This window comes from Fukomys damarensis, unplaced genomic scaffold (genome assembly GCF_012274545.1).
Source record: "Fukomys damarensis isolate Sample0158 unplaced genomic scaffold, DMR_v1.0_HiC HiC_scaffold_23, whole genome shotgun sequence".
NCBI classification, from domain to species: Eukaryota; Metazoa; Chordata; class Mammalia; order Rodentia; family Bathyergidae; genus Fukomys; species Fukomys damarensis.
The window spans coordinates 34,509,890-34,523,146 of NW_022900935.1; the positions used below are offsets into that span (position 1 = coordinate 34,509,890).

Sequence of the window (13,257 nt, forward strand, 5' to 3'; positions counted from 1 at the left end):
AGGAGTGAGCATGGATGAGTGGAAGATGGTCTTCCAGAGCTGTCCTTACAAAGCCAGTGTGTCAGTAGCCTAAGAAGAATGTAATTTCTTTGCTCCCGATAACTGGGCTCCACTTAAAAGGAATCCTCGGAATGTCTACAGAGTCCTTGTTAACGAGAGCCAATAAATTACCAGCACTCACTTGTGTTTTTACTAGCTCACCCTTTAGGAGCAAACAAGCAGCATTCTGTCCCCATAATTCACTGCTCACTATGACACTTAGCACAGTGAACCTCTGCAGCCTCTCAATTATCCCTGCGAACAGAGGAGAAGCCATGCGAAGGATAAACCCAAACTGTGCATAATTGAAAATGCTTTTCTCCTCGGTTCTCCCATGGGTGAGATATCAATCTGCTCGTTTGTCCTTTAAGATTCATCTCAGCTGAGGCTTCTCAGAAGCCTGGCCCGCCTCTTCGGGACTGGTTGGGACCATGTGTTTGCACTCTGGTAACCTCAGGTCCATCCACTCATTAAAACATAGAAGTTACCAAGTACCTATCATGTGTCACGCACTGCACTTCCCCAGACAAGGTTGTGACTTAGACAGATAATGTCCCTGACTCCCTGACTTAGCAGAGACTTTTTGACTTGTTAGGAGAGGGAGACAGAGCAGTAATCAGGCTGCAGAAAGAGCAGAGCTGTGCTTTATCTTTCCATGGGAGTAACTACATCACCCTGTAGCAGTTTGTGGATCTACAGTCCCACGGCTCGGTAAGCTTGCTAAGGGCAGGGTGAGTATTTTATTATCCTTGGATTCCTGCCTGTAAATGTCAGATAAACAAAGAAGTGCCTGCTCATTGGACATTCATCACATGGATGCTGAGGGCCGGCGTCTGGCTCTTATCTCTGCATAGGTCCGTTTACATAGACCAGTACAGTACCAACAGGCACAGTGATTAAAAATCTCAGACTGATGGAAAATGGAAGATCTGGTTCCTAATTCTGGCCCTGCCACAGGCTCTGTGATGTATGGCAGTCAGCAGCTTTCTGGGCCTCAGTCTCCTCCTCTGGTTTTCATAACCATCTAAAACCCTGCCCATCAACTCCTTGAGGGTAGACACCGTACCCCGGTCACTAGTGCTTCTTTCCCTATGCCTGGCACATGCTAGGTGGTCCATACATACTTTTTGGAATGGATGAGTTCAGAGATGGTAAATTCTCCCAGAAGCTACACATTACACAGAGCTGTACCCGGGGGACACTCTGGCCCTAGCACCCTGCCGGTTAATAGTGCAGCGAGGCAGTACAAGCTGACCTAAACTAGAGCCCTGCCATTTTCAAATGACAACTCCCGAGACAGGTGGAGTGATTAAGAATTCTTTTTGAAAAAAACGAATGTGAAAAATGTCCACTTGGAAAGCAGAGGGCTCGCTTATGTGGGAAGCTACCTGAGCTATTCAAGAACACAGAAGTTAGATTCAGAGGCCCTGAGCTCGGTGGACTGGATTTTCTTAGGTTGCAAAAGACAGTCATCAGAGCTCTTCTTCCTGTTCTCTGCAGTATTGGAGGGGTTGAAATTGAGCCATATATGAAAAAGCTACCATGACACTCTGTTGTTTTAAAGACAACTGGTAACTTTTTCAGAGGTAAGTGAAGCAAAAGACAATTGTGATTATCCATGCATTTGGGGAAGGGAGCTTATTGTCCTTAGAAACTGGGTCCTCCATCCTCCCTGGCAGTTATAAACAGCAAAGCCAGGTGAGACTGCCCTTTCTGGGGGGCCTGCCTGCTGTGCCATGAGCTCTTTCTCCTCTGTCACATCCCTCTGCCATGCAGCCCTACCTCGGAGTCAGCTGACTATGGACTGAAACCTCCATAAACCGTAACCAAAATAATCCTCCTGTAAGTTGTGAGTGTCAGGTATTGCAAGGAAGAGAAGGTAATTAAGACAATCTTAATTTTATAGCCCAGGAAACTGAGATACAAAAGTTAGGTACTTCACCCAAGGCCACAAAACAGTTAAAAGGGGTTTAGGTGCCAGGTATATTTGCCTCATTCCAGGAAATAGGGAGGGGCTAAAACCTGAGGTCACCCTGAGCCAAGCCTGGAGCAGAAGAAACACTGCAAGAACTCAGGGATGCAGCACTTGCCAGCCCTTAATGAAAAGAAGATTGAGGTTACTAATAGCAGTGTCTTAAAAGCTGGGCTTATCTTAGGCCCAGAGCTTATCTCTTGTTAAGTACATTGAGCCGGGACAGACTGGCAGTACAAGAGAGGGGAATGGCCAAAACCCTTTCCTATAGATGGGGATAAATATTCATTCCCTTAAATGGTACCTTATTGTTAATGATGGACAGATGGACCGATCAGGAGGCCAGAGCTGTTAAAACAAGTGTGATTTGCAGATAGTGACTTAAACCATGCACAGAATTTAAGTGTGAAACGCAGAATCAGGAAATGCTGAGCTGAAAAGAGCTCCAGGATTTGTTTGTTTATTTACAGAGGTCAGAGAAAGCTGCATATGGGACTTCTACCTTTCACCAGCTCTGTGACCCTGCAAGAACCCTTACCTCTGTGGGCCTCACTTCCCTCGTCTGTAAGGAGGGAACATGGTTCAAGCCACAGGGGCTGTTGGGAGAGATTATGTAGTTGCTTCTGTACTCCACTCACAGAGCCAGTCCACAATACGCGCACACGTCCCCATTGCTAAGAGTGGGATGGCCCAGGACAGCGAGCCAGTGTGCTTCTCCAAAGAACTGGAGACTCATGGTAAGGTGACATCTGCAAAGAGCAGAAAATGGTTTTCCCCGAGAGACTCTTACAAATCAGTAAACTGAGGCCCAGGCAGGGCAAGGAACTTGGCATGGCTGAGTTGGTGCTTGTGCCAAGATGACATAGCACACAGCTGGCCTCTTCATTCTGTGACCTGTGACAAAGCCACTTGTTCACATTCTATACATGAGCTTGTTTCATCCTTACACAGGCAAGTGAGTCAGAGTGAAATGGCTCTCCTACTTTATTATGGGGAAGCTGAGCCTCAGAGAGAGAAAAGATCTTGCCCTGGCCACAAGCCACAGGTAATCAATGACAGAGCCAAAACCATAACCCAGCTTCCTCCCAGCCTAAGCCAGCTCTCTGCAGCACCCCGGCACCCTCTCATCTCTCCTGGGGCCCTCACCAAGGCCCAGGGGCAGCCTTGCCAACTACACCTGAGACCGGATTCAGAAAACTCTGGTATTGCAAAGCTTCCTTCTCTTCCTAGGATGATGGATTAATGGCTCCTCTGGCCTCCTCTCAGGCACAGCAAGGGTGCACACAGTGCTTTCACATCTGACACTGGGGAGCACTGCAATTTCGATATTTAAAGAGAGAAAGCTGTAAATGATGACTGTGAACAAAACCTCAAAGTGCAACCTCATATTTGAATAAAATCTAAGTGAGAGAGATGGATTACTATTCCACAAGGCTGGTTTAAACCGAAGAGTTGGTTGCACTAACATTATATTTGGTCATTTAGGAGTATCTGCATTTGAAACTGAAAATATATTTTACTTTTATTATGCAAGTAAGACATGCCCAAGGCAGGATAAGAGACCACACAACTAAGGAAATTAAGGAAATTAAAATGCCTGATTAAATACATTAATTTTTTTCCTTCTTTCATAGTATTTGTATTTTAAATTAGGACTAAAATTCTAATTAGTGAGGAATTGCAGGCCTTCACAGTTCTTTCATGGGCTACTATGATGAGCTGCAATTAGTCAAGTGCTGTAGTGAAAAGAGGGGAGCAGACCCAGCTTTGCCTCCAGACACCTCAGTGTGAGCCTGGGCTCTAAGAAGTAGGACATCCCTGAGCAAGCAGCTCACCTTCTCTGAGCCTCAGTTTCTTCTATAAAAATAGCACTTAAATACTTCATAACAGGTCTGTGAGAATTAAGTGAGCTAAAATGTCTCTTCTGTTTTCTTCACACATGAGGTTATTGAAGAATATTAATTTACCCCTCTTTTAGGAGGGAGAAAACATTTAGATGCACCTTCTTTTATCCCATTCATACTCCTAACATGGTTTTCAAATAGCACTTTTGAATTCAACCTTGATTTTCAGTCATGGATTTGGCTTTAAAAAAAAAACTGAGGAGGCTGTTCTGAGAGTTGAAGGACCTTAAAAGAACTCTCCAATGTGCTACTTTATTAGAGTGGGATGTTTGACTTTTGCTTTTACCTAACACAGCTACCATTCATTCAAAGTTAAAACTCCAAAGCCTGGCGTGGTGGCGCACGCCTGTAATACCAGCAGTCAGGAGGTTGAGGCAGGAGAATCACTGTGAGTTCAAGAAAAGCCTAGGCTACATAGTGAGTTACAGGTCAGTCTCAACTACATAGTGAGACCCTGTCTCAGAAAACCAAAAAACCCAAAAAACAAAAAACAAAATATAAATAAAGTTAAGACTCCATACCCAATGGGCCATTAAACATTTCAGTAAGGTGTGGGAACTACTGGTCAGTTGCTGGGGAACTAGAAGCCAATGTGTTCAAAGGTATTTCAACAAGCCTGGAATGACTCCGAGACCCCAAGAACCTGTTGCTCTCTGGGCCTGGCAGAGCTTCATGCATTTATTGGAGGTAGTGAGATGGTAGGAAGCAAACGATCTTATACCTGGTAAATGTTTTCTTCCGTTTCGGGATCACGGATTGGCTCGTGTCCAGCCTCAAACACAATGTACTATTACAGAAGCAGCCAGAGAAGAAAGGTCAGAAGTGAAAAAGAAAAGAGGAGAAAAAGCATTTGGAATTCAGGACATACATCAAAGTGAGCATTCATGAAACAGGCACAAGAGAAAACACTTGAAGTTTCATCCAGATTCATGCAATAAAATGGGCCGTGCACATGCCTGCTGCTAAGGTTAACAGTGGAGGCCGGCTGGTCCACCCTTTGGCAATGGCTGTCCTGCACAATTTTCTGGAGATAGGACCTCTTGATTCAACAACATTTTGTCTCAGAAATGGCTCCTGGTGCTGGCACTGCGACCTCATGGAAATTCCCAGTGCTCTAACTTTACAAATGTTGTATCACATTCGCGTTATTCCCTTTCGCTCACTAGAGCCCAAGATCTAGTTCAACTCGAAGGAGCGTGGAAGCCCCCACTGCCCTCATCCCATAAACATCACCTCATTGTACATTCCCAGTTTGAAATCCTGACCATCAGTCTGTCCACATTCACGCTGTGGACTCTGCAGGCTCCACAAAGGCTGCCATTCGGCACTCTCGGCGCGCCATTGAGGCAGGACCTGCAGCTTGTGTTATAAACAGCTCCTCACCCCTCAGCATTGAAAAGCAAGGACAGTCCCTGAGTATATCTCGGTCACTTCTGCTCACTATATTTACGTTAGAGTTCTTCCACTTGAAGCTATCTATATTATTTTACTTTTATTAGAGTGGTACGTCCTTTCTATGTGAAAATATGCAGCCCTATGCAATGCATAATGCAGCAGGCATATATGCAATACCAAAGAACCCCAGTTAGAAACACAAATCAGAGGTTTTCTTGTTTTTATGTTCAAAAGAGTCAGGTTTTTTATTTAGTTTTTGGCCACCCCCCTCCTTAAGAATAAGCACAGGAGGGAGAAGGTGCCTCTTCCCTTCTCCTGCATCTCTGTTGGAACAGAGCCTGGACCAGGGCCTGAGAGAGGTCATCTCCACCCACTCAGGGGCTGCAGAGTGCAGTGGCTCTGGCAGAGGTGTCCCCAGGATCTCTCTGTCCTCATGCCAGCTCCTGTGATGTTAGCCCAGTAATTGGAGGGTTGGGCTGCCACATTGGGGGTTCACAGGCCCTGTCCCTTACAGCTGCGCTAAAGCTCGTGAGCCATTCTTTGGATTTGTGCTCAAATGTCACCAAAATGTCAGTGCCTGTCTCTAATTTTTAACTCTGAGAAGCCACCTCACTGCTCCTCATCTCTCTACTGTGCCCAGAACATTCAAGAGACTCTTCAAGCATTCTGCTCTGGGATCAAAGGTTTACACACAGGAGGGGGCTGAGGCAGGGCAAGAAGGGAGAAGCAGGGCTCCCAGCCTGTGTCCCTGTGCAGGCTTCACTTCTGCTAGGGTTTACAGAAATTCATTCCCGGAGAGGCTGGTAGCCCTCAGCCCCGGAAATGATTCCCACCCCTTTCCAGGCCCTGCTGCCAGTGGATTCCTTGAGCTTCTTACAAAATGGCCATGGCCTAGGCACGGCTGCTCCTGAAGCCCTGACTTATTTCAGAAATTACCTGGTATACAGGATCTTCAACATCTTCTTCCAAAATTGTCTTTCACAGTGAGGGAGGGGTCGGTGGAAAGCAGAGGACACAAAGGAAGAGACATGAGATTGTGTTCAGAAATTATAGGACAGAGAAACCAGCTCCGGGTAGGACAGGCTGATGGTTCTTTAATGTAGAAAACACAGAAAAAGTAATACCCCTGTCGCTGCCTCCCCACCCCATCCCATTGTTAACAACAGCAAAAGCAATTGTGTGTCTGTAGTTTTCCTCCCCTGAAATCTTCCTCTGGGTTAAAGGTTTTACTTTGTCTATCACATCCTGAATTTAGAGAATAAAGGATCATTTCTGATAGCTTGCTTTGGGTGCCTGTAATTTATACAGGAACCTTTCATCTTTGTTTATTCCTGCTTGGCAGTGGCAGAAGGAGAAGGCCTGACTGGCAGTTTTCACATCTGTTTATTTTAAGCCCCGATCTTCTCTGTGCTGGGATAAATTCACAAGTATACCTGGTACACGGCTTGTTCACATTGCTTATCCTTTTGTGCCTTTTTCTCCAATTCTTCTCTTTGCTTCAATTCATAGATGAGTTGAAAGAGATCTCTCAAGTCCAGAATAACAGGTTCAGCCTGGAGTGAAAGGTGTAAAGCACGTTAATAAGGGAACGGTGCCGAGTGGCAGCCACCAATTTTTGTTTTTGTGGCTACAACCCGCAGCCCTTCCTTTTTCTATTAAACTGAAAGCATTCCATTCTTAATTAATTCTACCTTGTTTATATTGGTTTAGCAAATTGCATCTAGGCTAAAGTTCATTTCTTCAACTAATTATATTTGCAAATTCATAATAATCATAAGCATAAAAGGCACAGCTTTTATTTATTAGCAATTTCAAATAAAATAAAATTAGGGCAGGCTTTATGGAAAACAGCTACTTGTTTCCTCTTATTTTCTTTTTAAATGAGGCTATGAGCGCAAGGCAACACTGTATATGTGCCTCTATCTAGCTTAATCAGAAAGGAAACTAATTAGTCATTAGGAAATACCCATTATGAAAAAAACAAGACAAAACAAAACTGAAGGATCTGAACACATTTGCTTGCTCCAAGGCCACTTATCTTCTCTAGGCAGAAAGCTGAGCCCCTGCTTCCGGTGGTGACACTTGGCCACACTTCCGGCTGAGCCTCTGAAGACCAACAGTGACAGCGCTGTCCCCAGAGTCACCAGGTGGCGCTTTCCGGGACAAGCGGCATACTCACCGCTTGGGCTGTTTTGATGGCCACGAATCTGTGATTCCCTTCTTTCCCACAAACATATCCAAAGGCCCGGTGATCTGTGATGTCCTTTGCAATGTAGGAAATCTCGTGAACGGCATGATGATGCTGAAGGACCTAGCAGAGACAAAAGCCACAGCACATTTCACAACCTTCCCTTCGCGCTGTTGATCAATAGGAGATGTGTTTCAGCTACGTGAGTACAAGCCCACAGGGCTGTGGAAAAGCTGTCTGTTCCAGATGGAAGTAAAAAGAGCTGTGCCTGCCCTTGAGAAATGGAGGTTTCTCTCTGCGGTTTTAAGGCTGTGACCAGAGAGAGCACCAGGACTGCTCAGATGCAGAGTGACATCTGTGGATGGAGATCTGCCCCTCTCACCAGACGAGACAGAGTAAGGCAGCGTACTTGGGTCTGTTTGGGCAGTCTTTGTAACAGCCCAGTCCAACCCACATACCCAGCATGCTGTGGGGGAGGATGCGCCCCGATCAACTCCAGGCGGCGCCACTAGCACTGCTGGTATGTGCTCTGCATGATTATGGCACTTTCCCAGAAGGTGGCGCTGTAGAGACTATGTTGACCTGCAAACCCTATTCTCTATTTTGTCCAAAGTCAGTATTTAGGGTGGATGTCGGGTCACGCATATCTCTGAGGCTTGTCATAGGTTGGTCTCTGTCCGCACTGTCTGATCTTCTATCTGCCTGCCCAAATTCTCTTTTTCTTTCAATGGCTTCCTGAAGTGGCACCACCTGTATGGAACACTTTCTCTCAATACTGGACTAGTCCCAACCCCTTTTGTGTTTCTGTAGAAATGTTACATGATTCGAACGTTCTGATAGATTCCTCACGTGGTTCCCTGGGTTTCTTCCTTCATAGGTCTTCTCCCTCTGAAACCTAAGCCTGTTTGTCTTCCACACCAGGTTCTGTCTTCATGATCTCTGTGGTCCTCGTACCTTGTACTGTGTCTGGCTCATCATTGAAAATCTTTTGAAACTGACCTTTATGACTTTACTGTCTGAGCTTCTACTTATATTATTCATCACTTTATTGGGAGATGACATTCATGGTTTTTCCCCCATGTTAAACCTACTGACAGCCATCGTCATTACACTGCACTCTGTAAAGACTTGTGGATGCCTAAGCACGTTGTGGTATCTTCAAAGTCCTTCTAAAGAGCCCTTTCATTATAATGGGCATCAAGAGGCTTGAATTCCATCTACACTGTGAACACGAAACACCCACTGTTTCTGTTGGGATTTCATTTCACCCCTCTTGCAAACAAAAGGAGCATACCAAAGGCTTACACCAGGAATCTCATCACTCTTAGTGGCTGAGGCAGGAAGATTCCAAATTTGAGGTCAGTCTGGGTAACTTAGCAAGATCCTGTCTCAAAATAAAAGCTGTAGCTCAGTGAGAAGGTCCTGGGTTCATTCCTCAGTATGCATCTTAAAAACAAAACAAAGAAAAAAACCCATCCAACATCTGTAGGGGTTACTAAAAGCAATAGAAAGGAGGATCGGATCAAATTTCAAAATGTCACAAAAACAGAAATTCATAATTGTCGAAAAGAAGCCAGCCTCTTACACTATGGACCTCTGGGTTCTAGACCATGAACTTTCTGAAATGTTCTTGCCTCAGCCCAGAGCATCATACCTGGCTCCTGTACAAGTCCTTCACCCATTACTACATCCTTACTTTAACCTCCAGGGTTTGACAATGCACCTCTCCACCTGCACTTAGAACCCACCTCTCCACTGCACTCCATCAACACTGTCCACTGTCCTCTGGACCTCATGCGGGATCCTAGTGTCACTGCCAAGCAAACCAATCCCCCAAGGAGAGGATGACAACTGTATAATTCTAACGGGTCTTGTTAAAAATAAAGTTGGTGAAAGAGGAAGTATTTGTGAATAATTAGGATCCAATTTATTTTTGCTTTGTCAAGGGAACTTACTTAGCTCACAGAGGAAAATTGCTCCAAGAGTGGTAGCTTTTTCATGCTGCTAATGATGTAAAATTGATGAGAGATATATTCACACAACAAAGGGCCATTGATCTCTAAGCTTTTGTGAGCTAGAAAGGTGTGCAGCAGGGAAAGTGGAAGACAAAGACATTCTTTCATGCTCACCTTGTGTAAGGTGGAGAGTGTTATCCACGCCTCCTACTAAATCCAAGTTTGATGACAGGGCCTTATTGATTGCCGACTAGAATATTGCTCTAAAATTAAACTGCGATTAGAAGTCTTCCAGGTGGAATTAGATTTGAAGATGATCGCGCAATTGTAAAATATCACCTACCATGCAAGACAGCAGATGGAGATGTTTTATCTGGGAATCCTCATTAAGTGTTTTAAAACTAAAACATTTTTAATGCCTGATGATACCTAATATTGCCTTCCAAAGTGACTGTGTGTGCACGCGTGAAGGGCTTCAAGATGTCTGTAACATTATCTTTTCCCACAGTTAATTTTATGACGTGTTAAAAAGGACTGCTCTGAAAGTGTTTCATTCATTTGGAAATGTACAGAGAAGGAATATGACTCTGCTTTCTCCCTCCTTAGCCATGCAGATGTAATAGAGAGACTCGAAAATACAAATAAGTTAGAATGCTGCTAATCTCTCAGTTGTATTAGATCATATACATTTTAGCAACCCGAAGAACCATGCCAACACTTGCTCACAGAGCCTCAGAGTTGCCCCATGCCTTCAAGTAGATTTTATCAGCACAGTCCAAGACAGCTGGAGCCGGACAGAACCTTCAGAATCACATTGAGAGAATTCAACTCTCAGTTTATTCATGAAGGAGCCGAGGGCTGGAGATCGTCCTGGCTGGACCTGTACCCAATCCAAACTTCATTTTTCCTATTCAGAATGATGAATCACTGAAAAAGGAATAGACTTAGTAGAATTAATGTCTGCTTTCCTTTGACTCCTGGCTCCCTCATCCAACAACAAATGGATGAGAACAGAAAGGAAGAACCAGACAAGATAGGTAGAGCCAAAGTTGTGAGGAATCATCTCAAGCATCTTCGGTCACATCTGAGGTTCACAAATCAGAATGCTTGGGGTACACATCAGCTGCAGAGATCTCAAAGAGAAAGGCCAAGGAAACATGAGCTGGAAGTGTTCCTTAGCTCCCTAGACTCACTCTGAGGTCCGGTTGTATGTACCTTTTGATATGAGTGGTTTCTGGTAAGTGGCCAAGGCCAAAAAGGTGAGATGAGGTCATTGGTCACAGAAGACAAGGTGCCCTTCATCCCAGGAGCATTTCTTGGGGAGTCCCAGGCAAGGGCAGCTGTTGTGAAGGCTGTGTGGGACAGGAGGAAGGGTGTAGAAGAAAGGCAGACTCTTGCTATGCTCTTCCACACAGCTTGTTGAAGACTGATATCGCCTTGGAGGAACTTAGTCTAGACATTAAAGTACTACCCCAAATCTAAGCAGGTATTTGGTCTTAAAAAATAGAACATCCTGGTTTTCTCTGTGGACAACTCCTCCCTGTCCTATGCTCCACTGTACATAACTACTGAATATTTGGAAGTATTTCATATCTGTGTCTCAAAGCCCGGCACCAATATCCGCTCATACAAGAAGCCTACCCTGACTCACCCAGTTCCCTTAGGAATAATCCCCATCCCTCAATCACATTACATTGCATTTGCCTTACATCACCAATGCTTTGCACTTCTTGATTTCATTTCATATTTATTATTCATCGAATTACTCATGCCACGCATGTTTACTGACTGTTGTGTTCTAGGTCTAATGCTACATGCTACATCCACGTGGATAATTAAAACGCAGTCCCCTCCTCAAGAAACTCACACTTTTATAAGACAGGCAGGCAAAGAAACTGACATCCATAACAATCCCAATCTAAATGGCAAGCGTTCCACACTCGGTGCCGTCGCTCAGGCTGGGAGCAGGGATGGGGAAAGGACACCAAGGAAGACTTGACAAAGGAGGTGACCTTGAACCGAGTCTTGAACAATAAAGGGCTGAAAGAGTGGGAAAAAATGTAAGGGGGAAATGACACTGTAGGTAGAAAAGACAGAGCACTCATAGGTCATCTAGGTCTTGCACACAGGACATCGTGGGGAGCATTCTCCGCACATGGTTTCTCTCAGGTTTGGGAACAGTAGAGCTTTTAGAGAATGACCCATGCCTGGTTCTCCTCTATCCATACCCAACTCCTAAAATTGTTCATTCTGAATAATAAGTGACTCGCGATGATTATGGAAGGAGAGAAGGGAGGGAAGGAGGGACAAAGGGAGTTCTGACAGCAGGTAAGGAGGGAGGAGAGAAGGAAGGACCACGTCACATTACAGTTCCCATAAAGGCCACTGAATGAATGAACTGGGCTAATCCGCGGGGTTACACACAGGACTCATTCTGTGCAAAGAAGGTTTCTTATCTGATCATCATTAAATCTTTTCTCTTTGCCTTTCCATGAGCCATTTACCAATGTTTAAATGAAGTATCAAATTGTTTGGAGGGGTCTGTCTGACAGTATAAATTACAGAGAAGACTTAATTTGTAGTATGGTTCAATACAGCCAATTAAATACAGTATGGATTAGAAAGTCATCTGCTGCAGACTTTACCATTAGCTATTTTTAAAGAATAAATTCTACCCTGTTTAGCCTTCCTATGATTAGAGTGTGTGTGTGTGTGCGCGGGTGCGTGCGTGTGTGTGTGTGTGTGTGTGTGTGTGTGTGTGTGTGTTTAAGGAGAGAGTACATGCTTTCCCCAGGCGATGCTATTCACAGGAATAAAACACACCAGGACACCACTAAGTTAACAGAAAAACAAAACACAACAACAAAAAAGCAGATAAACAGACATACGATAAAAATAGATACATGAAAAATGCACTCCTTCACAAACTAAACAATTACAGTAGTTAAACCCTCACAAGACAAAGGGAGGCCCAGGCTCATTATGAAGGCTTTTCTCTTTCCTAGAGTATTTTTGGAAGCATTTGCTACTTTGCAGTGACAGTGAGGCTGGGGGGTCACCTCTGCACTGGCCCCAAGAGCCCCAGGGTCAAATGCTAAAAGCATCAGGTCAGAGGGACTTGGTCCCTCTCTGGCATCCTGAAATCTTCTAAAGGTTTTACACATGGGTGGGAGCAAATTTCTCAATAACCTCGCCTCCAGCTAAAGAGGTGGTGTGATAAAAGGTAAAATAAAGAGTCTAGAGCCAAAGAGAATGCTTTTCAGACCTGAGATCTACCACTTGCCAGAGGTGAAGCTTTAGGTAGAATATCACCTGACCTTCCAGACTTTTTTCCTGCTTTTGTACAATACAAAGAATGATATGGACTCTAAAATGTTGGAAATACCAGACTGATGCTCATCGAGCATAGCAGAGAGAAATAAGATGCCACTTCCTCTAAGAGATTGAAGGGAGGAAAAGATAGCACACAGTGTTACCTGTGTGGAGAAACATGCTGTATGCCCCTGGCCTCCTGGCCTGCTACCTGTGACACAGGGATGTCTCTCTCACGATGGTGTGGGAAGATGAACAAGTCCGTCGTACGTATACAGTGTGTGGACCAGCGCAAGGTGTGTGGAGGGCTGGGGACATATCAGCCAGGAGGGATATTTCTGTCATCAGCGGAAACATGGTTTTAAAAAAAACATTCATTGTGTATTGGTACATTTTAGGTACACATTATGACCGCATTCATCATTGGGGATCTGTACCTATCCATGACATTCCTTGGTTCTTACTTTTTGCCATTCCCCTTCCCGCCTTTCA

General features: G+C 44.6%; 1 protein-coding gene across 10 annotated transcripts in view; it reads right to left on the bottom strand.

Annotated features, from left to right (window-relative positions):
* The window catches only part of Dab1 (DAB adaptor protein 1), a 768,539-nt gene that overhangs the window by 59,488 nt on the left and 695,794 nt on the right, over positions 1-13,257 (bottom strand). For 7 of the 10 annotated variants that reach the window (XM_010603630.1, XM_010603627.1, XM_010603624.1 and 4 more), the window contains exons 6-9: positions 7,490-7,621; positions 6,744-6,863; positions 6,247-6,285; positions 4,637-4,702 (exon numbers count right to left, since the gene is read on the bottom strand). In XM_010603630.1, the coding sequence (XP_010601932.1) occupies positions 4,637-4,702; positions 6,247-6,285; positions 6,744-6,863; positions 7,490-7,621 (357 nt within the window). The remainder of the gene's footprint in view (positions 1-4,636; positions 4,703-6,246; positions 6,286-6,743; positions 6,864-7,489; positions 7,622-13,257) is intronic. The other 3 variants (XM_010603631.1, XM_010603632.1, XM_010603629.1) reach the window with 1 other exon arrangement.